General features: G+C 37.2%; 1 protein-coding gene across 1 annotated transcript in view; it reads right to left on the bottom strand.

Moving 5' to 3' along the window:
• Nucleotides 1–471: 471 nt before the first annotated feature.
• Nucleotides 472–25,537, bottom strand: part of DBT (dihydrolipoamide branched chain transacylase E2) — a 38,556-nt gene continuing 13,490 nt past the window's right edge. Inside the window, exons 5-11 of the mRNA XM_065908006.1 lie at nt 16,525–16,646; nt 13,529–13,745; nt 11,952–12,118; nt 8,015–8,092; nt 6,390–6,581; nt 6,177–6,248; nt 472–2,003 (exon numbers count right to left, since the gene is read on the bottom strand). Of these exons, the coding sequence (XP_065764078.1) occupies nt 1,836–2,003; nt 6,177–6,248; nt 6,390–6,581; nt 8,015–8,092; nt 11,952–12,118; nt 13,529–13,745; nt 16,525–16,646 (1,016 nt within the window). The 3' untranslated portion in view covers nt 472–1,835. The remainder of the gene's footprint in view (nt 2,004–6,176; nt 6,249–6,389; nt 6,582–8,014; nt 8,093–11,951; nt 12,119–13,528; nt 13,746–16,524; nt 16,647–25,537) is intronic.

Genomic DNA, 25,537 nt, shown 5'->3' with positions numbered 1-25,537 from the left:
AGAGGAGCCTGGCAGGCTACAGTCCATGGGTCACAAAGAGTCGGACACAACTGAAGTGACTGAGCACATGTTACATATTCACTTAAAAACTGCTGTTCTCCTAGTTTTCACATTTCCTAAGTGAAGGAGAAATTTTTACTGATCATGCCTTTCTTCACTTAAAGTTCTGTAAGTGCCATCAATACAGAATTGGTTAACTTATGGTACACCCTCTCCTGATTTTCCCAGATGAGATCAATAACCTCTACTAGATGCTCTCATAGCACCCTGCTTTCTCTTCCTTAGAGGTTAATTATATCCTTATTTTTATGATTATTAAGTATCTGTCTCCCCCTTAGACTATAAGCCCAGTGAAGGCAAGAACTACGAGGATAGGCATTGTATACCCACTGCTTAGCACACTTAGTATACAATAGATGTTTAATATTTAGATGTATAACAAATGTAAATAATAGAATACTATGCAGCCACTTAAAAGGATCATAATATGGAATCGTTTATTGACTGATAATATAATGTTAAAAATCAAATTATAAAATAATAGATACTGCACAATCTCATTTTCATAAAAAGAACAGCTATGTATACAGATAACTTGATCTAACTGTTAACAGTGGTAGGATTATGGATGATTTTATTTTCTTTGCAACTCTTCATATTATCTGAATTTTAAAAAGAATAACATTCATTAGATCCATTATTTTCTGACTTATACATGATTTCCATTTTGAAAAAAATCAAAAAGACATTAAAACAACTTTTTCTGTCACAAAACTTCACTTGAACATACAGTATTCACTTAGACAATATCAGAAACAACCTGACTTTCTGATTCAAGTGGGCCTCTAAAAAATGATCATGAGGATACCTTTATTTCTGTGCAAAATTTATTATTTTATTTTAATGTCCATAATTACCCATTAGTCTTCTCTCTCCCCTGATTCAAATTCCTTCTCAGGATATGGAGAATGGAATAGACACTAATTTCTTAATCTATCCTTCTTAGCTGAAGACCAAGAAAGTAAAAAAATAAAATTAAAAGGTAATGGATTTTTGAATGTAAGACAATGTCAGTGAATGCTACATTTCAAGTACCTTCCTCACATTGAAGCAAGGTTGTAAAGGTGAAATTTCTCCCAATAAAACACTAAAACATTACCAAAAGTCTAAAAATTTATACACTTTAAACAAATACTTTCAATGGCCTTATAGGTTACAAAACTATAATTGGACAGTTTAAGATTAGCTTATAATTTTCACTTTTAAAAGACATTACTTTATACAAATAAGACATTTACAGATGATAATAGCTACAGAACAACAGACTCCTGGATATCTTAAAAGGTAAATATAATTGCACTTACTTTATAAAATAATTTGCATTATTGTGGGGAAATAGAAAATATATTTGCATATAAATTCCTTTTCCCAACTAAGTATAATGAAACTCTCTAAGTTTCATTAAGAGTCAGTTTAAAATAAAATTTAAAAAAAGAGAGAGAGAAAATATAGGACAAGTACTGTGTATGGCTGTCTCTTAGTAATATTCATTGTGTTGTTCTTGCCAGTTTCAATCCATGGACACAAAGACCTCAGCACCATATTAAAAAGTCATACTATGACCTATAAAATGTGACAGCCCTGGGAGAACTAGTACACAATTATTCCTTTTCAGTAAAAGCCTAACAGAATAGCTGATCCACTTTGTGCCTCAGAACCGTAATCATACATTAAAGTCATTTACAATACAAACTGCGATGAGGAATGTGTGCTGCAGAGCTGAGCTTTACGCTTTCTTCGGAAGCTCAGAAAGTTCAAGGATGTCTGATCAATCTTCATTTCAGATCTAGTAGCATAAAAGCTGGGTTTTCTAAGTAGGATTTCCACAAATTAGAGAAGCGTGACACTGTAGCGCCATCGATAATTCTGTGATCAGCTGACCAGCTCACATTCATTATCTGGGCCTTACAGACTTCTCCTTTCTCGTTAAATCGGGGAAGGGCCTACAAATAAGGAAAAGAACAGAGTCAGCCTCACTTGCACAAAGTAAGCGCAATAGCAATGCTGAAAGATTAGGCAAATCTCCCTCCCTATAACAGAGAAGTGGGCATCCCAAGTAACTTTTGAAAATGATGACTCCTACCTTTCCCATCTTTGTGAGTGTGTGCTTCAAGCTTTCAGAGTTTCTCCAAGGCATTTCCTGTCCCCTGTATACTTTCTACATGTATGATAAATTTCATTTCAGATTTTTCAATTATTTAACAGCTATTTTCCGAGTACCTATTATATACCAGGTACTTTCTAGACTCTGGGGATAAAGCAATGAATAAAACAAATAACAGTCCTCACCCTCTTGGAGTGAACATTTTATTATATAGTGTTAAATAATGAAAAGTGCAAAGGAAAGAAGTAAAGCACTTTGGAACAGAGACAGAGATTGTAGGCAGGAGGTGGGAATGGGGAGAAGTTGCATTTTGTTTTTGACAGGCAGGCAGGGAAAGCGTCACCAAGAAGGTGTCCTCACTGTAGCAGTAAGGAAGCTAGCCACGGACACCTGGAAAGACAGAGGGGAAGTTTGGCTGGAGCACTGGAGGACCAGAACAATCAGCAAGGCAGCGGCAGTGCAGGGGCCGGGTGAGAGATGGGAGGTGAGGTCACAGAAGGAGCAGGCTGACAGTGGGGCATGTTGCAAAGACAAGAGTGATGGTTCCCAGTCCGTCTTTGATTTTTTAAAAAACCCTAATTCATTTTAAGTATTTTTAAAAATATATATTCAAATGAATTAGTAAAATAAATATAAAGGTATACAAAATACAAGACCCACTTTTTATTGATAGGTTCATTAGATATAAAACCACTGTCAAAAAGCAGTGATTTTTTAAAAAATATACTAGGCTATCTACCAGCTAATACAGACTTCTGTGATGGCTGCATTCCTCATGGAATATTTAAAATTAAATATTAAAGCTGGAATGTTTAAAAGCTTTCCATCTTTGTCCCATTTTAACATTACCTAATGAGAAGACAACTTTCTGAAAAAAACTGGAGATCATTCTTTCCTGGTCAGTTATTCTTGGCTGTGGTGATGATTAATCCCTGGAAATTTGCCCCATTCCCAAATCACAATTAAAGAAGTGATCTGTTTCTGTAAGTAGCTTGTTGTTCTTGATAATGTAAGTCTCCACACCTTATTGTTGAAACTGGCAAGCTCCATAGAAATAAACCTAAAAAGATGCCCCTGTCACATTTGATGGACCTGAGTATTTAAGACCCACACTGGTATCTTCCTTGGTGGTCCAGTGGTTAAGACTCTGAGCTTCCAATGCAGGGAGTACGGGTTTGATCCCTGGTCAGGGAACTAAGATCTCATATGCTGCACACCTCAGCCAAAAAAAGAAAGACCCACACTGGAAGAATTCTCCAAAAATAAGCCTATCTTTCCATTGTGATTTGTCAGTGTAATTCTAACATTCCTGGGGGAAATATATAAGAATCTCATGGGCAGAAATACTGTCCATTTATATATTTCATGCCTATCATCTGAATTTACTAAAAATGAATCAAATTAATTTATAACCATTCTGCCTTTTCTACCTAAGCTAATAAACTTCTTACTGTGTTTTATTTGGGGAAAAAAGAGAGAGCTGGCAATGAAAATTTCTAAGCCCTACCCTCTTTCTGTAATTAGTGGTGGTTTAGTTGCCATGTCACATCTGACTCTTGCCACCCCATGAACTGTAGCCTGCCAGGCTCTTCTGTCCATGCGATTCTCTAGGCAAGAACACTGGAGTAGGTTGCCATTTCCTTCTCCAGGGGATCTTCCTGACCCAGGAATTGAACCCGGGTCGCCTGCATTGCACGCAGATTCTTTGCCTACCCTCTTTCCATAATGATCTCTTCACAGCCCGGATGCGACAGTCACGGCCTGACATGGGTCCCCCTCGCGCTGAGTGGCACCAGCCTAGGGCCATGCAGGCCACTGCAGCTACTTTCCCTTCACTTTGGAGTGAGGTGAGAAGCCACTGGAAGTTTCTGAGCACAAGGGCCAGTCACTGAGAGGGGACAACTCCAGGAGGAGCATGTGTGAGGACGCGTGGTAAGGGAAGAAGCAGGAAACTGGAGATGCTTTACTAGACTCCGAAGCAGGAAAGATGAGTTTGGCGTTCCAAGGAGAGATCTGGTCTGGAGATCTAAACTTGGAAGCCATCAGCATCTAAATGGTATTTAAAAGCCATTGAGACTGGATCAGACAAAGGAAAGGGCCGGAACTGAACCCAGGGGTACTCCAGCGTTTAGAAATCCGGCGATGAGGAGGGATGGGCAAAGGATACTCAGAAAGAATAGGCACTAGACAGGGAGAAAACAGACCAGCAAGGTTTTCTTCATGTCACAGTGAAAAAGCTTTTCCAAGGAGGCGGTACTGATCAACTTAAGTGTAACTAGTAGGTCAAGAAAGATAAGGATTTAGAACTGAGAAATGTGGAGGGTTCCGTGTTTTAAGACTATTTAGTGACAGTCTAAAATTTACAGTGAAAACAGAAAATAACAAAGGAGAGGCGACACAAAGGGAGAAAAAAATTGAAATATTATTTGTCCCTACCCAACAAAGATTAGTAGCTCTATTAAGTCGCTGTGAAGATTTAACCTCTAAGAGATATACTTGAGAAAACCTTGGGTAAGATGATTCTGAAAAAATACAGCTCACACAGATCGCTGTACACCAATGTTCATAGCAGCATTACTCACAATTGCTGAAAAAATGGAAACAGCCCAAATATTCCCTGGAGATGAACAGATTAAGAAAATGTAGTCCATGCATACCGAATTTCAGTTTGGGATGATAAAACTTAGTTCTGCAGATGAACAGTGGTGATGACTGCAAACAAGGTGAATGTAACTACTGTTGCGACCATATACTTAAAAATTATTAAATGGTAAACTTTGTTATGTATAGTTTACCACAAGAATATATCTATAGGTATAGTTCAGAAGGAAACACATCACTTTCAGAGGAAATGGGAAAACAAAACTTTGTCAAATATGTATGATGGCTTGTTTATAAACTGAAAAAGGTCAGAAATTAGTAAGAATCAAATGCTGAATTCTTGCTGGAGGAAGAATGAGTGACTGAAGTTATCCCTTAGAGAAACTCCTGATTTGGACGGAACGGTGTCATGTATATGTTCTGATTTTTTTCTCCCCATCTCTTCCGTGTGCCAGAGAGAAAACAGGGCTAGAAGAGGGAGCAACCAAAGTACCACCTGCTAGAAAACAAATCAAAGGCTGAGTGCAAGTTTCTGTGAATGTTTTGGATGCCGACATGAAAGTAATAAACTCATGAAAAGTCTAAGAGATACTCCATGTTGAAGCATTACAAATACAGAGAAGAAAGGTTCTTCTGAAAACATGAAGATCAAAATCAAGGTTAATGTAGTGACAATGACATTTAATAATGGAGGTATTGAAATGGTATCTATGAGCTTATTTCTTTAACTCTGGTGGTTCTCAACCCTGATTTAATGGGGATGCCCAAGCCCGAGGCCCCCAAACTCTGGTGCAGTTGGTACAGGGTGAGCTTGGGCATTTTTTTCATGCCCTCCAGATGATTCTAATGTGTAACCAGGGTTAAGAATCATTGCAATCCTAATTCTAAGTCAGCCTCCTATAACAGGGCCATAGTACACTCATGCTGGAACCCCCGTGTTCTTGTTTAATATGTAAGTTTTGGAGGCTCTGTCCCCAAGGCCAAGAAATCTGTATTCTTAACTAGCATTCCCAGTGATTCCTGAACAGAGCAAAGTTTGATAAAACTGCTCTCAGCGGTGTCTCACCGTTATAAATAATGATTTGGACTGGCTTACTGTTATTCTTCGGCATTCTGAAATTAAGACATTTTGATAAACTCCGACCGGCTACATTTGTGATTACTCATAAACACACACATTTGTGCCTGGCATAATCCACAATGGTTGATCCATACAAAAATGATCCAGATCACGAGTATTTACTCTACGGAGTAGTATAGGCCTAGTTCTTCTGAAGAAATAACTGGCTTATTAAGCTCAATACCATACTTGAACTTACAAAATGAGGGGGGAAACCTCAGAAATAGTTACTCTTTGTTTTCACTCTTTCAATTTGCTTAAACTCTTTTGTCAACTATTTAACAAACACACCTTAATTGTTCCCAGGGCCCCAATTGCCACTTCAGGTGGAAGTATCACTGGTTTGGCATAGGTACCACCAATCTAAAAAAAAGAAAAAAAGTAAGAGTAGAGAAATTAAGCTTTTGAGGAACAAATGGCAAATGAAAGTTTCTATTTTTAATTGAGTATATGATCACAATTCTTAAGTTATGGTTTATGCACTTGAACACTGCTATTACTCACTGATCCAATGTTGGAAAGAGTGAATGTTCCTCCTATAAGGTCATTGGTGCTGAGCTGACCTGCAGAGCCCAATTTCTGGAGGCGGTTCAACTCAGTGGCGATCTCAAATATGGAGCGGATCTGAACATTTTTCACATTAGGTACAATCAAGCCCTGCTCTGTATCCATCGCTATTCCAATGTTATGAGAAGCCTAAAACCAAACAAACAGTTATACAGTAGCCCTTTCACAGGCTAACAGAAAAGAAAGGCTCAACTCTCACTGCCTTATGAACTTAACTATCAAAACCTATGTTAACCAGATTGATGGTAATTTTTAAAAACTTTTCATTTATTTTTATTTTTTCATTTTTGGCTGTGTTAGGCCTTCGCTGGTACGTGCAGGCTTCCTCTAGTTGCAGTGAGCTTGGGAGCTACTCTCTAGTAGTGGTGAATGGGCTTCTCATTGTGGTGGCTTCTCTTGTTGCAAAGCATAGGATCTAGGGCACGTGGGCTTCGGTAGTTGTTGCTAGCAGGCTCTGGAGTGTGAGCTCGATAGTTGTGATACATGGGCTTAAGTTGCCCCGTGGCATTTGGAATCAGGGATTGAACCCACGTCCCCGGCATTGGTAGGTGGATTCTTATCCACTGGACTACCAGGGAAGTCCAGTGATGATTGGAATGATTTTAAAAGGTTTTTCTGAAAAAGATAAACTAGGGCAACAGATTGTTTTCATACATTGTTAGTGGAAGTGTAAGCTGGCATAGACTTCCTGAAGAACATTTAACATTAGGTACCAATATTTACAAAAATGTGTGCTAAGGGGATAAATGCAGAAGTATGGAGAGATGCACAGAGATGTTGAGTCAGATTATTTCTAAGATGGAGAAACTGCACATGATCAAAATGTTTGTCAGTAAGTCACTGGCTAAACAGATGATAAAGCTGTATTTACTGACATACAATGATGTCTAAAATATATTATATGGAAAAAAAAATAGTTAAAGAAAATTTTAATTAAAAAATTATAATATTACATATGTATTATATATAGAATTCCATGTATTTTTTAACTGTATAAAAATAAAATCCTAGACAGATGTATATCTCAGCATAAACAGTTATCTTAGGGTCATGGGACTGAAGGTAAATATCAATATTTTCTGGTTTGAATTATTTGCAACAAGTATATACTTAATGAGAAAACTGTATTAATCATATGGAAAGATTTTAGATTCAACCCCCCCGGAATATAAAGTTCACTTCTTGGCTGTATATTTCTAATAAGAATAATAAGTAAGAGCCAGCATCCTCAAAAGAGTTCTCAGTCTTCATAAACTTTCACTCCAAACACAAGAGTTCACTCAACGGAATTTAAACTTTCATTAATTTGCTCATTTAAATTGGTCTTGCTTTTTAAAACTGCAGGAATTCCACTTCAAGCCCTCTTCTGTTTGAGGGGAGTGTGTGTAATGTGAAAAATGTAACCTACTGCCTCACAGCTGTGTACTTCCAATATTCTAACCAGAAAACCAAAAGGGGTTAAAAATGGAAATCTGTATATCTGAAGAGTGTTTTAAATTATTAAGCTACCAGCACATTTGCACTTTTTTTTAAACAAAATATTTTCACAACACATAGCCAACCTTGTATGTTATGTTCTGGCAGTTTTCATCCACAGAAGCATTAAGAATAGGAAACTGTAGTAATCCCAAGGAAACAGCCTGTTTAACGGGGAGAAAATGCAACATTAACACTTTTAACTCTGAAAGGATAGGAGATTTGAAGCATTAAGAGGTGAAAGGATGGAGGGAGAGAACTCTTCTATAAATTGAGTTTAATCTCAAGTATACATGTACCAGACATGTTACTCCTACCTTATCATCTGGAAATGTGGAACTAGGTCACCCTTATCAATTAAGAATAAAAGATAAAGTAGTCAAGGTAGCTTGTACACGCTAAGTAGATTTTCAAAATAACTATGAAGATTGACCAAAACACCAAAAAAAAAAGTCTAAATTCTTGTATTTTCCTCATTTACACATAGTGTTAAGATTTCCATGAGAAGAAAACCTGCAGTTCAAAGCAACATTTTGAATTAAAACCCAAAAAAGCAGTTAATTATTTCCCTGTGTAGAAAGAACAAGTGACAAGGATTTGAGAAGCTAGTATTGTAGCTGGTGTCCCTGGCCAAGAGAAGGGCAGAGCTGATGCAAACACTGACTTTAGAGCTTGTCTCCCCAAATTGATAGCATTTCTGTCTTCCCACTCTGTCTTTCCCTGCTTTCTCTTCTGTCCATATTCAGATTTCCCTGTCTCCAAAATGTTCTCTATAGCTGTTTCTCTGCCTATTCAGGATATAATCAAAGTCAGACATCGCATTTGGTTGTCATGCCTTGCAAACAGTTTAAAAACTAAAAAAATAAAAATGCTTAAGATTGACGGTAAAAAGAATTCCTTCCCCCACCTTCATCTTGTCCAATTAATGGTCCGTTATATGCATTGTGTTGTGTTATTTTTGTCTGTGGGTGGGTGGTCTTGACAGGAAAAAAGAAATCATATCCCTGAACTAGAAAGTTAAGGAGTTTTATAAAGCATTTGATTTGATAACTATAACTTTAATCTTCTTTATTTAAAAAAAAAAATCCATTCAGTTCAGTCAGTTTAGTCAGTCATGTCCGACTCTTTGTGACCCCATGGACTGCAGCACGCCAGGCTTCCCTGTCCATCACCAACTCCCGGAGCTTGCTCAAACTCATGTCCATTGTGTCATTGATGCCATCCAACCATCTTATTCTCTGTTGTCCCCTTTTCCTCCTGCCTTCAATCTTTCCCAGCATCAGTATCTTTTCCAATGAGTTGGTTCTTTACATCAGGTGGCCAAAGTACTGGAGTTCAGCTGCAGCATCAGTCCTTTCAGTGAATATTCTGGACTGATTTCCTTTAGGATTGACTGGATCTCCTTGCAGTCCAAGAGACTCTCAAGAGTCTTCTCCAACACCATAGTTCAAAAACATCAATTCTTCGTTGCTCAGCTTTCTTTATAGTCCAACTCTCACATCCATACATGACTACTGGAAAAACCATAGCTTTGACTAGACAGATCTTTGTCGGTAAAGTAATATTTCTGCTTTTTAATATGCTGTCTAGGTTGGTCATAACTTTTCTTCCAAGGAGCAAGCGTCTTTTAATTTCATGGCTGCAGTCACCATCTACAGTGATTTTGGAGCCCCCAAAAATAAAGTCAGCCACTGTTTCCCCATCTATTTTCCATGAAGTGATGGGACCAGATGCCATGATCTTCGTTTTCTGAATGTTGAGTTTTAAACCAACTTTTCACTCTCCTCTTTCACTTTCATCAAGAGGCTCTTTAGTTCTTCTTCGTTTATACATTACAAACAGTATGTTGAGTATAATCCAAATTTTGTAAAAGGAAAAACAAGGTATGTGTCCACAGATATGAGATCATATTTCCCCCTGTACAGTACTTTAACCATCATTTGTACCTATGCCTTGTCTGCCTTCACATATTTTTTCAGGTTCTCCTCTTTCTCAATTTCTTTCATTCCCCAAACCCAACTAACAGCAACCAAGCTTCAACCTCAGCAATACTTTATTTAGTAAGCTCTGGTTGACCTTTGACCTTTTCTTCTCTCTTGGTGTGGGAGGCTGAATCAAAAGCCCCAATCTTGCACGCCTCCATACACAAATCCTTTGGCAGTACTCTTGCAAGCTGATTCTGAGCTATGTTATGTGACTCACTTTGCTCAGTGAATTAAAAACAAACTGGGTGCAGGGCAGCTTGGGGAAAGCGTTTACATTCTGCCTCCTCTCTTCATCTGCCAGTACTGAGCCCATGTGTAGACTGGTATACTGGGCAGATAGGAGAGACATGGGAAGAGAAATGAGTCAATCTCACTAAGGTCATCCTACAGCAGCTGGTCCCTTAGCCAACCTACTAGCTGTCTGTAGACATATGAGTGGACTCTGCCAAGATCAGCAGACTGGCTATGCTCATGAGAAATAATAAATGTAGATTGTAGACTACAGAGAAATAGACTGTAGACCCATGAGAAATAATAAATGGCTAACTGTTTCAAACCATCAACTCTGGGGGTGGTTTGTCATTCAGCAATAGACACACTTGGCTTTTAAGTGACTTCTTGGTTCTGCTATCATCAAACCACTGACCCCATACACCCTCTGTCACCACCTTGCCAGCTCAACTTCTACCTACCTCTTAAACACTGATGGAAAACCCTGAGCTTTCTTTTCTTCTTTGCACATAATTTGAGTGATCTCATCCACGAGTTTCAACTGCTGTGCCTCTACAGATGACCCTCAGAGCTGTAATATAGTCTATATCCCTCATTATTGGCACCTACTACATCTCATGTTTATAGAGCATCTCTTTCCTCGTTAGCGTAGTTGTTAAAAAGATGGAGATACAGGAAAACAGCTTCTGTCTTATAAGACTCAGCATCAATGAAGAGACAACTGAGTATAAATACTTTCAATACACTTAGATAAGTTGCAATGAGAAACAAAAGGCTTATTTAACTCAGACTATGATAAACACCAGCTTTTGTAGGAGGCTACACTGGAACAAAATTTGGGTGTTTAGTATGCACACGCATTTGATCAAGGGAGGAGGCAGTACTTCAGGCAGAGTTGTATATTCCAGGAGCTACACATAGCTTAATCTGACTATAGCAGGGGGAGTGACTGAGAGAGAAGACATGAAAAGTGGGCAGCAAAGGCTCATAGAAATATTCCATTATGCCACAATAAGGCATTTTCAAACTATCCTGAAGGCAATCCTGAAAGGGAACCACTGAAAAGAACCAGGGGATAATACAGTAGTTTGATTTATGGAGGGACAGTCTCGGTGCAGTGCTCAAAGCGCTTGTGGGAAGCCGCACTGGAGTTAGAGCCAACAGTACACACTTTTTTAGAAAAATGGACCAGAATGAAAACTTAGCTTCTCCACCTGTTAGATATAAATCCTGGACAAGTTTGTCAACTTCTCTGAGTGCCAATTTCCTTAAACGGAAAGAGGAAATAGCAATATTTTCACATTTGCATTATTCTGATAGCTAAAAGAGATCATGTATATAGAAAGCTTTGTACGGAGTTGGGCAGAAGGCAGCTGCTTCCTAAACAGTGGTTAGGGAGCTGTGTAAGCTCAGCTGATGGTCTTATTCTTTTCATACTGGTCCCAAGGTCCTAGAAATGATTCCTAGACGCCTCATATGTTCATTGAAAAGTGAAAAATCAATCCTGAGTCTCACTTTTGATCAGATTAGGACTTTACTGGCATGATCCTTTCTGAATTAAAGGCTTTACCTACCTGGGACAACCCGACCTAATTCAAAGAGATAAGTTAGATAAAAATCTGACATAAAAAATTTCAATTTTATAAACTTCTGCGAAACAAAGAGAGTATATCTGTACATTTTTCTGACTATGTGATATCATGAGAAATAGTATTTTTATTAAAACCCATAGTTAACACACTGCATATCTGCAAAACAAAATTTATATATCTTACTCAAGCCTTGCTTGAAATGAATGAAATCTTACTTTTAAGAAGAAGGGCATATAGGAAAGTTTAATTCCACGAGCAAAAGCAATGGGTTTTAATTCTTCTCGTAGCTTAACCAGTTCAGTAAGGTCAACCTCATCACAATACCCAAAATGAGGTATCTTCAGGGCTGCAGACATGGTCTTGACCATTGCTTTGTGAAAGCCTAGAAAACACACACATATTTGTTTTTATTTTTAAAACCATTGATCCCTTCAACAACTATAATAGAAGGTTCTCTAATGTCACTTACTCTCAATTAAACTCTTTCTCTTGGACATATCATCTTCATTACATACATTACATAGCTTGACAGCCACTAATTTCAACGGTGAAGCATGGACTGTAGCACACCACCAGTGTCAAGTGTAATATATAACAGTTGAGTGTTGCTAAGTCACTTCAGTCACGTCTGACTCTTTGCAACTCTACGGATTATAGACTGCCAGGCTCCTCTGTTCATAGGATTCTCCAGGCAAGAATGCTGGAGTGTGTTGCCATTCCCTCCTTCAGGGGATCTTCCCTACCCAGGGACTGAACCTGTGTCTCTTATGTCTCCTGCACTGGCAGATTCTTTACCAATAGCACCACCTGGAAAGCCCAATATAATAGGTAACTGCTTTGCAAGCTGTAGTGCATATAAAATTCAAAAGGATGCAAGCCACGTATTTACACAATGGCTTTCTCACAAAGTCACTTCTGGAAGTTAATCATCCTAAGAGTTTGTACATAAATCAGAAGTACTTGTTTTGAAATCTAACAAAAAATAATAAATATTTAAAATATCCAGAACAAGTCTTCAAGCAAAAAAATTACCTCCAAAATCACTGCAGATGGTGACTGCAGCCATGAAATTAAAAGATGCTTGGTCCGTGAAAGAAAAGCTATGACCAACCTAGACAGCATATTAAAAAGCAGAGACATTACTTTGCCAACAAAGATCTGTCTAGTCCAAGCTATGGTTTTTCCAGTAGTCATGTATGGATGTGAGAGTTGGACTATAAAGAAAGCTGAGCACTGAAGAATTGATACTTTTGAACTGTGGTGTTGGAGAAGGCTCTTGACAGTCCCTTGGACTGCAAGGAGATCAAACCAGTCATTTCTAAAGGAAATCAGTCCTGAATATTCATTGGAAGGACTGATACTGAAGCTCAATACTTTGGGCACTTGATGCGAAGAACTGACTCATTGGAAGAGACCCTGATGCTGGGAAAGATTGAAGGCAGGAGGAGAAGACAGAGGATGAGATGGTGGGATGGCATCACTGATTCAATGGACATGAGTTTGAGCTAGCTCCAGGAGTTGGTGATTGACAGGGAAGTCTGGCACATGCTGTAGTCCATGGGGTCACAAAGAGTCAGACACAACTGTGCAACTGAACTGAACTGAGCAAGTCTTAAAACAGAGAAATTATCTGTAGGCAATTTTATATGCTAAGAAACCTGCTAACATATTACTCCTCAAAAATTATCAGTATATATTAAAGCTTTTCCTAGAAAAATTATAATTTCATAATGTTGAAGCAACTTCCCCCCAAATAAATGGCACTATTCCTTTACATTACTGTTATTATTACCTTTCACAAGTTCGGTTCTGTCTTTGCCTGTGAACACTGGAGGCTTTGATATTGGAATAGGAATAGTTCTGTCTTTTGGTTTTGGTGGAGGTGGCATAATTTCAGCTTTTGGTGAAGGAGGTAGTATAGCTCCTGTTTGCTTTTCCAGATAATTGAGAATATCTTCTTTAAGTATTCTCCCATCTTTTCCTGAGCCAATAACTTCACTCAGCTTAATCTAAGAAAAAGGACACCTTTTTAATGCTAAAAATAAAACTACCTAAAAACAAATAAATCCATCATTATGGTCTCTAAGTGGAATTAAATGAACTGAAGGTAAAGTATCTCTGACCAGTAAATTAGTATAAGGAAATAACATTTTCTTTATCCTAACAGAATACTATAAACTATAACATTTTCATCATCTCACTAGAATACTATAAACTACAGCAACACTAGTCATTTGTTACTTTTCTACCTACTGTTCATTTACCCATGTAGTAACAATGTAATAACTACATTGTATATAGCTATTTTTGAAAATATATTTTTAAACAACTATTTCTAAATTTCTTGCATAATTCTTATTGGATTTTTTTTTCTTTTCCTGAAGACTACATAAGAAGAACTGAGCATTTAAAGAAGAGTTAAACACTGTAACAAATGCAGACCAATGTTTCTGACCTTGGCTACCAGTATACACACAATGGCTAAAATAATCATCCAACAAAAGCTCTCTGTAACAGTTACATTCTGCTATATTTAAAATGGATAATCAACAAAGACCTAATACATAGCTCAGAGATCTCTGCTCAATGATATGTGGAAGCCTAGATGGGAGGGAGTTTGGGGGAGAATGAATACATGTATATGTATGGCTGACTCCCTTTGCTGTCCGCCTATATCTACCATAACATCATTAATTGGCCATACTCCAATATAAAATAAAAAGTTCAGTTTAAAACAAAAAACTCTGTCAGTTTTTTCCCGATGGTTGTTATACAAAGATCAGTACAAAACATTGAAATGAACTTTATTGAGGCATATTTGGAATGTGACTTCCTCAGCCCAAGTTAAGGATCAACACCTAAGTTTTATTAAGGTATTCCACAGAATAAACAATTGATGATGCAATTCCACTTTCTACTAGTCACTCATGATACTTTTTGGAAGCATTTATGATCTGGATTTATTTAATCACTTCCTATGTTTGTTTATAGAGATAAAATATTTTCACTAAATTGAATTCTGCATAAAAAGACATATAAACTTGGATGATACCCTCCTGCATAGTGTATATTAATCTCTCAAAGTTAAATCCTGCCTTATTTATATTAGTGTTTCTCTAAGAATGATTTCAAAAGAATAAAGGACTTTATCACATCAAACATTTAGTTTATAACAAGTAAACTCTAAGAATTTAAACAAATAATTTTTAGGTAATTACAAACCACTGGTTTTAAACTCTATTCATTAATATGCAAACTGCAAAGAAATGGGGCGGGGAAGAGTTGTTTTATAATAATAAATCTGCTATTTAATTTTTAGTAGTTCTACAAATGCCCTAATTATGTATATATCTTTAGAAAGACACAGGAAAGCTACATCATACATTTTTATGGGTAGTCCTTCTATGTAATTTTTTAAATGGTAAAATGTTTATAGCTTTCAAAGCAATATAGAAGATCATTATTTCATCTAATACCTTAACAATCTAGTATCCCATAATACCATTTCTATTTCTCTATTTCAACAAATCATCTTCATATCTGAACACATTTAATGGCTAATAAATTTTCATTAAAGGTATAGAACATAATTTTCCTAGTCATTTCCCTGATTTTGACCACATATGTGCCTTCTAGTTTCTGGCTATATAAAACACTTGGAAGAATATATCCTAGATGACCTTCCTCTGTGGTAGGATAACTAGCTGAAGAGATAGGAACATTTTAATGACTCTTACTACATATTCCCAAAATGTAAACATTTTTTCCCACTGTAACTAAACTACTTTTCTCAAAAAGAGACAAACAAAAACCCTGTACTGTGGGGGATAGTGGAAAGAACTCGGGCTTTGGAACCAGAAAGATCTGTGCTCACATCCCCAGTAGAGCTACTTATTTGATTAGAGGCAACCCAATCAACTTCTCTTCCCTTTCTCATCTCATCAGAAAGAGGATAACCCAAATCAGCTTGCAGGGTTACTTTGAGGATTAGCTATGTATGGCGTCTGGCTCAGAAGTGCTCAAACGATGGAAGCACCAATTTTTGAGGCAGTATTAATAATTGAGACAGCACTGGTTTTAGAGTCATGGAGATTCACTTTGGAATCCCAGTTCTACTATTGTGTTAGCTATGTGACCTCGGACCAGTTATTTGACCTCTCCAAGTCTTATAAAAGCCTGTTATTTCACAGAGTTGTGAAGATTAAAAACAAGATGACATATAAATTATTAGCACAATGCCCAGGAGCCATCTTGCTTTGAAGATTAAGCATCAATGACTGGCAAGTAAGAGGAAACACAAAAGACCAGCCTCCATGACTGAAGCCAATACTATGGTGTTTTCCATCTCCCGGGGATCCAGCAGATCCTTGAGACCATATCCGTGCCTGGACAATTTCCCATCCCTTCCCTACAATGCTTCCTTTCTTCCTAGTAAAGATGATCACTCTTTCAATTAATCAATCACATGTTCCCAAACCCCTGTCTCAAGCTATGCTTCTAGGGTACCTGATCTAAGACTCTAGTATTTACAAATGTTCAATAATCAGTAGCCCCGACTGTCATTAGGCTCTCAGAAAAAATAAAAAACCCACACTTCTCACTTAATATGAATTATAAGTTCACAATTTTCTTCTCATTTCTCATAAGGACTAACCTTTTAGTAACTTGAGCCATGTTTCCTTTAATCCCAACTTGAGCCAACTCATTACTGAATAGCTGGGCAATTCTTCATAGATACATATGTAGATGGTCTATGTGATCTCACTCTTAAATATTAAGAAAACTTACATTGTTTTCCATTGCAAGGCGACGAACTGCAGGAGTCGCCAGTGTTTCCTGGCCCTTTATCTCTTGGTGTGTGTGTTCATCATGGGACACAGCAGGGGTTTCAACAACATCTTCTTCTGAATCTGGAAACAAGGTATATTACTGTTTAGTAGAAAATATTAAAACAAGCTTGTTGTTCAGTCCTTTAGTTGTGTCCGACCCTTTGCAACCCCATGCACTGCAGCATCCCACCATGTCCTTCACCATCTCCCTGAGTTTGCTCAAACTCATGTCCATCAAGTCAGTGATGCCATCCAGCCATCTCATCCTCTGTCGTCCCCTTCTCCTCCCACCCTCAATCCTTCCCAGCATCAGGGTCTTTTCCAAAGAGTCAACTCTTCGCATGAGGTGGCCAAAGTATTGGAGTTTCAGCTTCAAGATCAGTCCTTCCAATGAACACCCAGGACTGATCTCCTTTAGGATGGACTGGTTGGACCTCCTTGCAGTCCAAAGGACTCTCAAGAGTCTTCTCCAACACCAGAGTTAAAAAGCATCAATTCTTGAGCACTCAGCCTTCTTTAAGGTCCATCTCTCACATCCATGCATGACTACTGGAAAAACCATGGCTTTGACTAGACAAACCTTTATCAGCAAAGCGATATCTCTGCTTTTAATACACAGTCTAGGTTTGTCATAGCTTTTCTTCTAAAGAGCAAGCATCTTTTAATTTCATGGCTGCAGTCGCCATCTGCAGTGATTTTTGAGCTTAGGGTCTTATATAAATAAATTCCATTTAAAGTATATATTCAAAAAGCATGATAAATGAGCTACTTTAGAATGGAAAAACACAACTTTAGAATAGAAAAACAAACAAGGGTACTAGAGTGAGTGAGAGGGGTGTACTAGTACCAAGTACTGTTTAATGATTATGATTATCTTCTATTTACATCACTTCTGTTAAAATTATGTAGCAGCTACAAGTTAAAAAATGAGTTTCTTTAATAAATTTTAAAACACATGTATTATAAACGTTTTCTTAATAAATGTCTCATATTCATATATATATACACTATATATACATTTGTATATATACATACATATGTATATATGGCATGAATTAAGAATCAAATGTGAGGTAAATTACAGGAATCATGTGAAATCTGTGAGAATATTAATAGCATTTAAATCTTTTTCTCTGCTTTGAATGCAATGAAGAATGCTGTGGAAGATTTTATTTTCATGGCTAATACTAATTTGGTAGTTTTATTCTCTAACTCTAGAGTAGTGATATAAGAAAAATAATCTTGGGCTATTAGCATGCATTTTTGCAACCAAAAAAGGTTTTGAGAGCATTTAATTGCCAAGGTTGGATGCTAGAAAGTCAATGCTGAGTATAGCAGAATCTCTGTGGGAATAAGTAAATTAGAGACAGCCTCTGAACATCAGCAGGCAACTGAGTTATCTTTGACATTCAATTCTAAGCAAACAAATTTCCACTGCTGCAGCTGTGGAAAGACATTCTATTCATTCACCCCCCTCACTAACCTATGAACTGGCCCAGTGGAGCTCTCAAAGTTTCTCATATGGGTAAGGAAGAGAAAAAAGAAACAAACAAAAGTTTTATATTGAACATGAAGGGTAGTAGAAAATGTGAGTGCTGGAGTTCAGGACATACTGCCCCAAAATATTCCACCCTGGTGTACTCATTATTTTGAGCCGTATGCAATTGGAAAAACATCAAATGCAAGGAGAGATTAATTCTGAACTCTCATTTACCTGAAGACATCCAAAAGGAACTCAACTGTCATAAGCTCCCTCCCCAGGAGAGAGTCTGACTTCTAGAGAAGATTGACTCTTATCACAGAAGAGACTAGAAATTCGTAACACAGACAAATTTTTGTCACAAACTATCATCAGTCAGTCAGTCAGTTCAGTCGCTCAGCTGTGTTCTACTCTTTGCGACCCCGTGAACTGCAGCACGTTGGGCTTCCCGGTCCATCACCAACTCCCGGAGTTTACTCAAAACTCATGTCCATCGAGTCAGTGATGCCATCCAGTCATGATCAAACTATCATACCTCCCACATATTCCACGAAGAGCCTATCTTTCCTAAAAATGGTTTACTCTCCCTTAAGAGGCTTCCTTCCTTCCTACTCTTTTACTTTAACTCTAAAACACTGTATTGTTCTGGCAAACATCTTTAATACTATATATCCGACACCTAACTTGTGTTGTTACCGCAGAATGTACGAATAGACACGTTGTTAGAAATGTAGTGCTAGTGTTCTAGGTGCAGAATGGAACTGATATTCCATCTTTGAAAACAATTTTCAGTGTAAGAAAGCAGTTTGGAACATGAGTTTCAGAATTAAACAAAACTGGGGTCAGATCATAGCTCTACCAGTTACCAGCCATGTAGTCATGGGCAACTTCAACCTCCATGTATCTCAATGTCGCATGTGTCAACTGTGGATAATGATCTGTATGATTTAATGAGCTTATATATATTTAAGTATATATATATGTATGTATGTATATATATATATAGCACATAAGCACAGAGAAAGCATTCAACCAATGATAGACGTTCATGTTAAAGGGTGAATGCAATATAATGGCAGAAGTGAAGAAGTGAAGTGAAGTTGCTCAGTTGTGTCCAACTCTGTGTGACCCAATGGACTGTAGCCTACGAGGCTCCTCAGTCCATGGAATTTTCCAGGCAAGAGTACCAAAGTGGGTTGCCATTTCCTTCTCCAAATGGCAGAATAGGACCACTTTAATAAAGTATTCTGCTATCTCTTCTGCCCCCCTCTCTTCCGCATGGTGGCAAGGAGCCTCAGTTAAAGCTTATTAGGTATAGAAACTTGCCAATTGTTTGACGGTCAAGCATTCTGGCGACTTAATCTTGTATATACAGTTGTAGGAACAGAACACCGACAACAGCTGCCAAGTAGCCTCAACATAAAAACCATGCACTTGCTTCAGAGAAAAAGCATTTAAACTCTCAGTTGGATCCTATTTTCTTTTCTTAACACACACTTCTTGACAAACTTGGTTACCTGTGTTCCCAGAAAGTTAGGAAGGAATATAATGGCCTGTCACAATGAAGATGCTAAGAGGTATGCTCAAAATAAAAAATCAGATGAAGAATTGTGTTTTTGTTTTTCCTAGAACAATGAATGTTTATTGACATATAGCTGTGCATAACAACAAAAAAATGATTTTAGGTTATACTCAATATACTCACTTCAAGAAAGAGTAAAATATGTAGGATTTTAAAAAAATAAATAAATGGGACTAATGAGCCCCATTAAATGAATTGTTTTGAAAAGTTTGGGTTCAAAAAGTTTTAGTAGCTTAGAGAAGTGAGGATTAATCTTACCTTTTAAAATAGAGGTTAGAAATGAAAAAACAGAAAGAGAAATTAAGGAAACAATACCATTCACCATTGCAACAAAAAGAATAAAATACTTAGGAGTATATCTACCTAAAGAAACAAAAGACCTATACACAGAAAACTATAAAACATTGATGAAAGAAATCAAAGAGGACACAAACAGATGGAGAAACATACCGTGTTCATGGATTGGAAGAATCAATATTGTCAAAATGGCTATTCTACCCAAAGCAATCTATAGATTCAATGCAATCCCTATCAAGCTACCAACGGTATTTTTCACAGAACTAGAACAAATAATTTCACAATTTGTATGGAAATACAAAAAACCTCGAATAGCCAAAGCAATCTTGAGAAAGGAAGAATGGAACTGGAGGAATCAACCTGCCTGACTTCAGACTATACTACAAAGCCACTGTCATCAAGACAGTATGGTACTGGCACAAAGACAGAAATATAGATCAATGGAACAGGATAGAAAGCCCAGAGATAAATCCACGAACCTATGGACACCTTATCTTCGACAAAGGAGGCAAGGATATACAATGGAAAAAAGACAATCTCTTTAACAAGTGGTGCTGGGAAAACTGGTCAATCACTTGTAAAAGAATGAAACTAGAACACTTTCTAACACCATACACAAAAATAAACTCAAAATGGATTAAAGATCTAAATGTAAGACCAGAAACTATAAAACTCCTAGAGGAGAACATAGGCAAAACACTCTCCGACATAAATCACAGCAAGATCTTCTATGACCCACCTCCCAGAATATTGGAAATAAAAGCAAAACTAAACAAATGGGACCTAATGAAACTTAAAAGCTTTTGCACAACAAAGGAAACTATAAGTAAGGTGAAAAGACAGCCCTCAGATTGGGAGAAAATAATAGCAAATGAGGAAACAGACAAAGGATTAATCTCAAAAATATACAAGCAACTCCTGAAGCTCAATTCCAGAAAAATAAATGACCCAATCAAAAAATGGGCCAAAGAACTAAACAGATATTTCTCCAAAGAAGACATACAGATGGCTAACAAACACATGAAAAGATGCTCCACATCACTCATTATCAGAGAAATGCAAATCAAAACCACAATGAGGTACCATTACACGCCAGTCAGGATGGCTGCTATCCAAAAGTCTACAAGCAATAAATGCTGGAGAGGGTGTGGAGAAAAGGGAACCCTCTTACACTGTTGGTGGGAATGCAAACTAGTACAGCCACTATGGAAAACAGTGTGGAGATTTCTTAAAAAACTGGAAATAGAACTACCATATGACCCAGCAATACCACTTCTGGGCATACACACCGAGGAAACCAGATCTGAAAGAGACACGTGCACCCCAATGTTCATCGCAGCACTGTTTATAATAGCCAGGACATGGAAGCAACCTAGATGCCCATCAGCAGATGAATGGATAAGGAAGCTGTGGTACATATACACCATGGAATATTACTCAGCCGTTAAAAAGAATTCATTTGAATCAGTTCTACTGAGATGGATGAAACTGGAGCCCATTATACAGAGTGAGGTGAGCCAGAAAGATAAAGAACATTACAGCATACTAACACATATATACGGAATTTAGAAAGATGGTAACGATGGCCCTATATGCAGGGCAGAAGAAGAGACGCAGAAGTACAGAACAGACTTTTGAACTCTGTGGGAGAAGGGGAGGGTGGGATGTTTTGAAAGAACAGCATGTATATTATCTGTGGTGAAACAGACCACCAGCCCAGGTGGGAGGCATGAGTCAAGTGCTCGGGCCTGGTGGGCTGGGAAGACCCAGAGGAATCGGGTGGAGAGGGAGGTGGGATGGGAGACCGGGACGGGGAATTCGTGTAACTCTATGGCTGATTCATATCAATGTATGACAAAACCCACTGAAAAATAAAAAAAATAAATAAATAAAAAATAAAAAATAAAAAAAGAATAAAAAAATAAAATAGAGGTTAGAGAAAGTCAAGTTAGCTATAAGGAGACCTCACAGCACTAATCTAAAAATTGAGTTTATAGTAGACAGCACCCTGAGGTATGAATCAGCTTTGATATAATTTTGATAATATTAAGTAACTAAATCATCAATTCGTAATTGTAAAGAGTATATGCTTTTTAAATGTCACAGATACAAGTTGGCATAAGTGAGTCTGGTGAGGTCTCTTCAAGTAGAGGTCTGTCTACAGCCAAAGCACTCATAAATAGGACTTGGAGGTCACATATACATTTTTCCTGATCAAAATTATCATGATACCCCAATCTTAAAAAGTAGGTTGAAACACTGTGTTACAAAGGACAGTACCATAGAATATTATTTAAATAAGCATTAAGACAGGATTTCATGTCTAATACTACTACTAAGATTTCTACTCTTGATCCTTTGCACTCTAGATGTAATTATTTTCTACTTGTAAAATGTACAGAATATATCTTATACTCCTAAAAAACTTTTCATTAGGTAATTTTCTTACTCATAGTATAACTGGATTTCTCCGCACTAAAACAGGGAATAATATAAACAAATTCAGTATTACTATAATTTTTTTTTTTGGCTGTGCTAGGTTATAGCTGTGGCATGTGGGATCTTATTCCCCAAACAGGGAGTAAACTTGGGCCCCTGCATTGGGAGCATGAAGTCTTAGCCACTGGACCACCAGGGAATACTTTACTATAAATTCTTGTTTAAGACAAGGTACACAAAATATTTAGAAACCTTTTCCATTTCCAGAATTTAAAAAGAGGCATATATAAATTTCTTAAAAAACAATCCACTATTCTATAGGCTTGCTTATTTGATATATAGGATGATGCTTCATGGTTATTTTTACAACAAAAGATTTAATACAAATTATAAAAAATATAAATATAAAAGCAAAAAGACACACAAAATAAAACTAGCATGCAAGACAATTATTCAGAATGCATTATGAATAGCAAAGGAAATAGTTAGCAATGATCATTTTTCTATGAGGAAAATTACCAGATAATTATTACTCTCATAATCTATCTAATCACATTAAGTTTTTACAAATAACACAGTATACATACATAAAATATAAAATTTGTTGAGTGTTTAAATACATATATATCCATAACCATCACTACAATCAAGACAATGGATGTATCTATCACCCCCCAAAGTTTCCTTGTATTCCTTAGTAATTCTTCCTTCCCAAACCTTCCCCGCTCCCTACTCTATCAGCAGGCAACCACTAATTGGCTTGCTGTCATCATAGATTAGTCTGGATTTTCTAAAATTTTATTACTCTCCAAAATATATAAGCAACTCATGCAGCTCAATATAAAAAAATAACTCAATCAAGAAATGGGCAGAAGAACTAAATGGATATTTCTCCAAAGACATACAGATGGCCAACAGACACATGTAAAGATACTCAACATCACTCGTTATTTAGAGAAATGCAAATCAAAACTACAATGAGATATCACCCGATACTGGTTAGAATGGCCATCGTCAAAAAAATCTATAAACAATAAAGGCTGGAGAGGACGTGGAGAAAAAAGAACCCTCTTGCATTGTTGGTGGGAATGTAAATTGATATAACCACTATGAAGAACAATATGGAGGTTTCTTATTAACTAAAATTGAAACTACCATACGACCCAGAAAGCCAACTACTGGGCATATACCATAATTCAAAAAGATGCACGTCTCCCAGCGTTCATTGCAATACTCTTTACAATAGCCAGGACATGGAAGCAGCCTAAATGTTTATCAACAGATGAATGGATAAACAAGATATGGTACATATATACAATGGAATAATATTATTCAGTCATAAAAAGGGTCAAACTTGGGTAATTCATAGTGATGTGGATGAACCTAGAGTTTGTCATATGGAGTGAATAAGTCAGAAAGAGAAAAATAAATACCATATGTTAATGCATATATATGGAAGCTAGAAAAATGGTACTGATGAGCCTATTTGCAGGGCAGGAATCTAGATGCAGATGTAGAGAACAGACATGCGGACACAGGGGAGGAAGAAGGACAGACAAATTGAGAAGCTATCACTGATATATATATACACACTGCCTTGTGTAAAATAGCTAGCTAGTGCAAAGCTACTATATAGCACAAGGAGCTCAGCTTGGTAATCTGTGATGATGACCTAAGAGGGAAGGATGGGGGGAGGGATGGGAGGAATGGGATATATGTCCACATACAGCTAATTTACTTCATGGTACAGCAGAAACTAGCACAACATTATAAAGCAATTATACTCCAATTAAAAACTAAATTAATGTACATGGAATCATATAGCATGTTCTCTTTATTTCTGACTTCTTTGACTCAGAATAATTTTTCAAGATTCATCCATGTCATACAGGAAATTAATTTCTATAAAAAGGTTATTTAGAAAAAACATACCCCTCACCTGAAAAAGTTTTTGACTTTATAATTTGCTATATCAAGACTTACTAAGTTGGATTTCACTGGGGATACCAAAAGAAACTTTAAAAATAAAAGCAAACAATAAAATCCCCCTCAAATCCCAGTTGCTCACTTGTTCATACACAGTCAGCCCTGGGAATCCATAGGCTCTGGATTCATGGATTCAACCAACTGTTGATTGAAAATATACAGAAAAAAATTCCAGACAGTTCCAAAGGGCAAATCTGAATTTGCTGAATGCCAGCAACTATTTACATAGTATTTACACTGTGTTAGCGACTTAGCAGCAGCAGCAGGTATTACAAGTAAACTAGAGATGATTTAAAATATAGGCTATATGCAAATACTACACCATTTCATACAAGGGAGATGGGTATCTGCAGATTTTGGTATCTCTTTGTGTGCATATGTGTCGTGAACCAATGCTTTGCCAATACCAAGAGACTACTATAATCTGCTTTTATGGATGGCCAAGATAGATACCTAACCTGGTCTACAGCACCTGATTGGTTATTCTAATCTACTGACACCCACAGTAATGTCTAGCATCTTTGCTTGCTTCAGTTTATGTCAAGAATATAATTCTTTCCTTTCAAGGTCTTAACTGAACGATTTAAAAAAAAAAAGAAAAAAAAACTATATTATCTTGTTGACACATGAAAATAATTCTGTACTTATTTCAGGTAATTAAAAAAATTTTATTTGCTTATTTCTGGCTGTGTTGGGTCTTCGCTGCTAGGCAGGCTTTTTTCTAGGTGCAGCAACTGGGGGCAACTCTCTAGTGGCAGTGTGCGGGCTTCTCATTGCAGTGGCCTCTCTTGCTGCTGAGCACAGGCTCAACAGTTGTGGTGCATGAGGCTAGTTGCCCCGCAGCATGTGGGATCTTCCCAGATCAGGGATTGAACCCGTGTCTCCTGCATTGGCAGATGGATTCTTTACCGCTGAGACAACAGGGAAGCCCCTATTTCAGGTAATTTTTAAAGATAAAGTCTTTCTTGTTTTTAATATTCCTAAACCATGCCTTTCAATAGAAATCTGAAATCAAGACAATAGGAAGCACCCCTAGTATCCAGATTATGGTCTTTTATTCATTGCACATTAAAAGAACAAGAGCTCCTGAAGGAGGAGATGATTCTGGGTCTAGGCAGGAAAAGTACAAGATGACGCCAAAAGCAAGAAAGTTTTTGAAAATTAACAGGGTCGTGTTAAAAGAACACA

The sequence above is a fragment of the Muntiacus reevesi genome, chromosome 1 (genome assembly GCF_963930625.1).
Source record: "Muntiacus reevesi chromosome 1, mMunRee1.1, whole genome shotgun sequence".
Lineage (NCBI taxonomy): Eukaryota > Metazoa > Chordata > Mammalia > Artiodactyla > Cervidae > Muntiacus > Muntiacus reevesi.
Note: the sequence above shows the minus strand (reverse complement) of the source record. Positions and strands in the feature narration are given on the sequence as shown.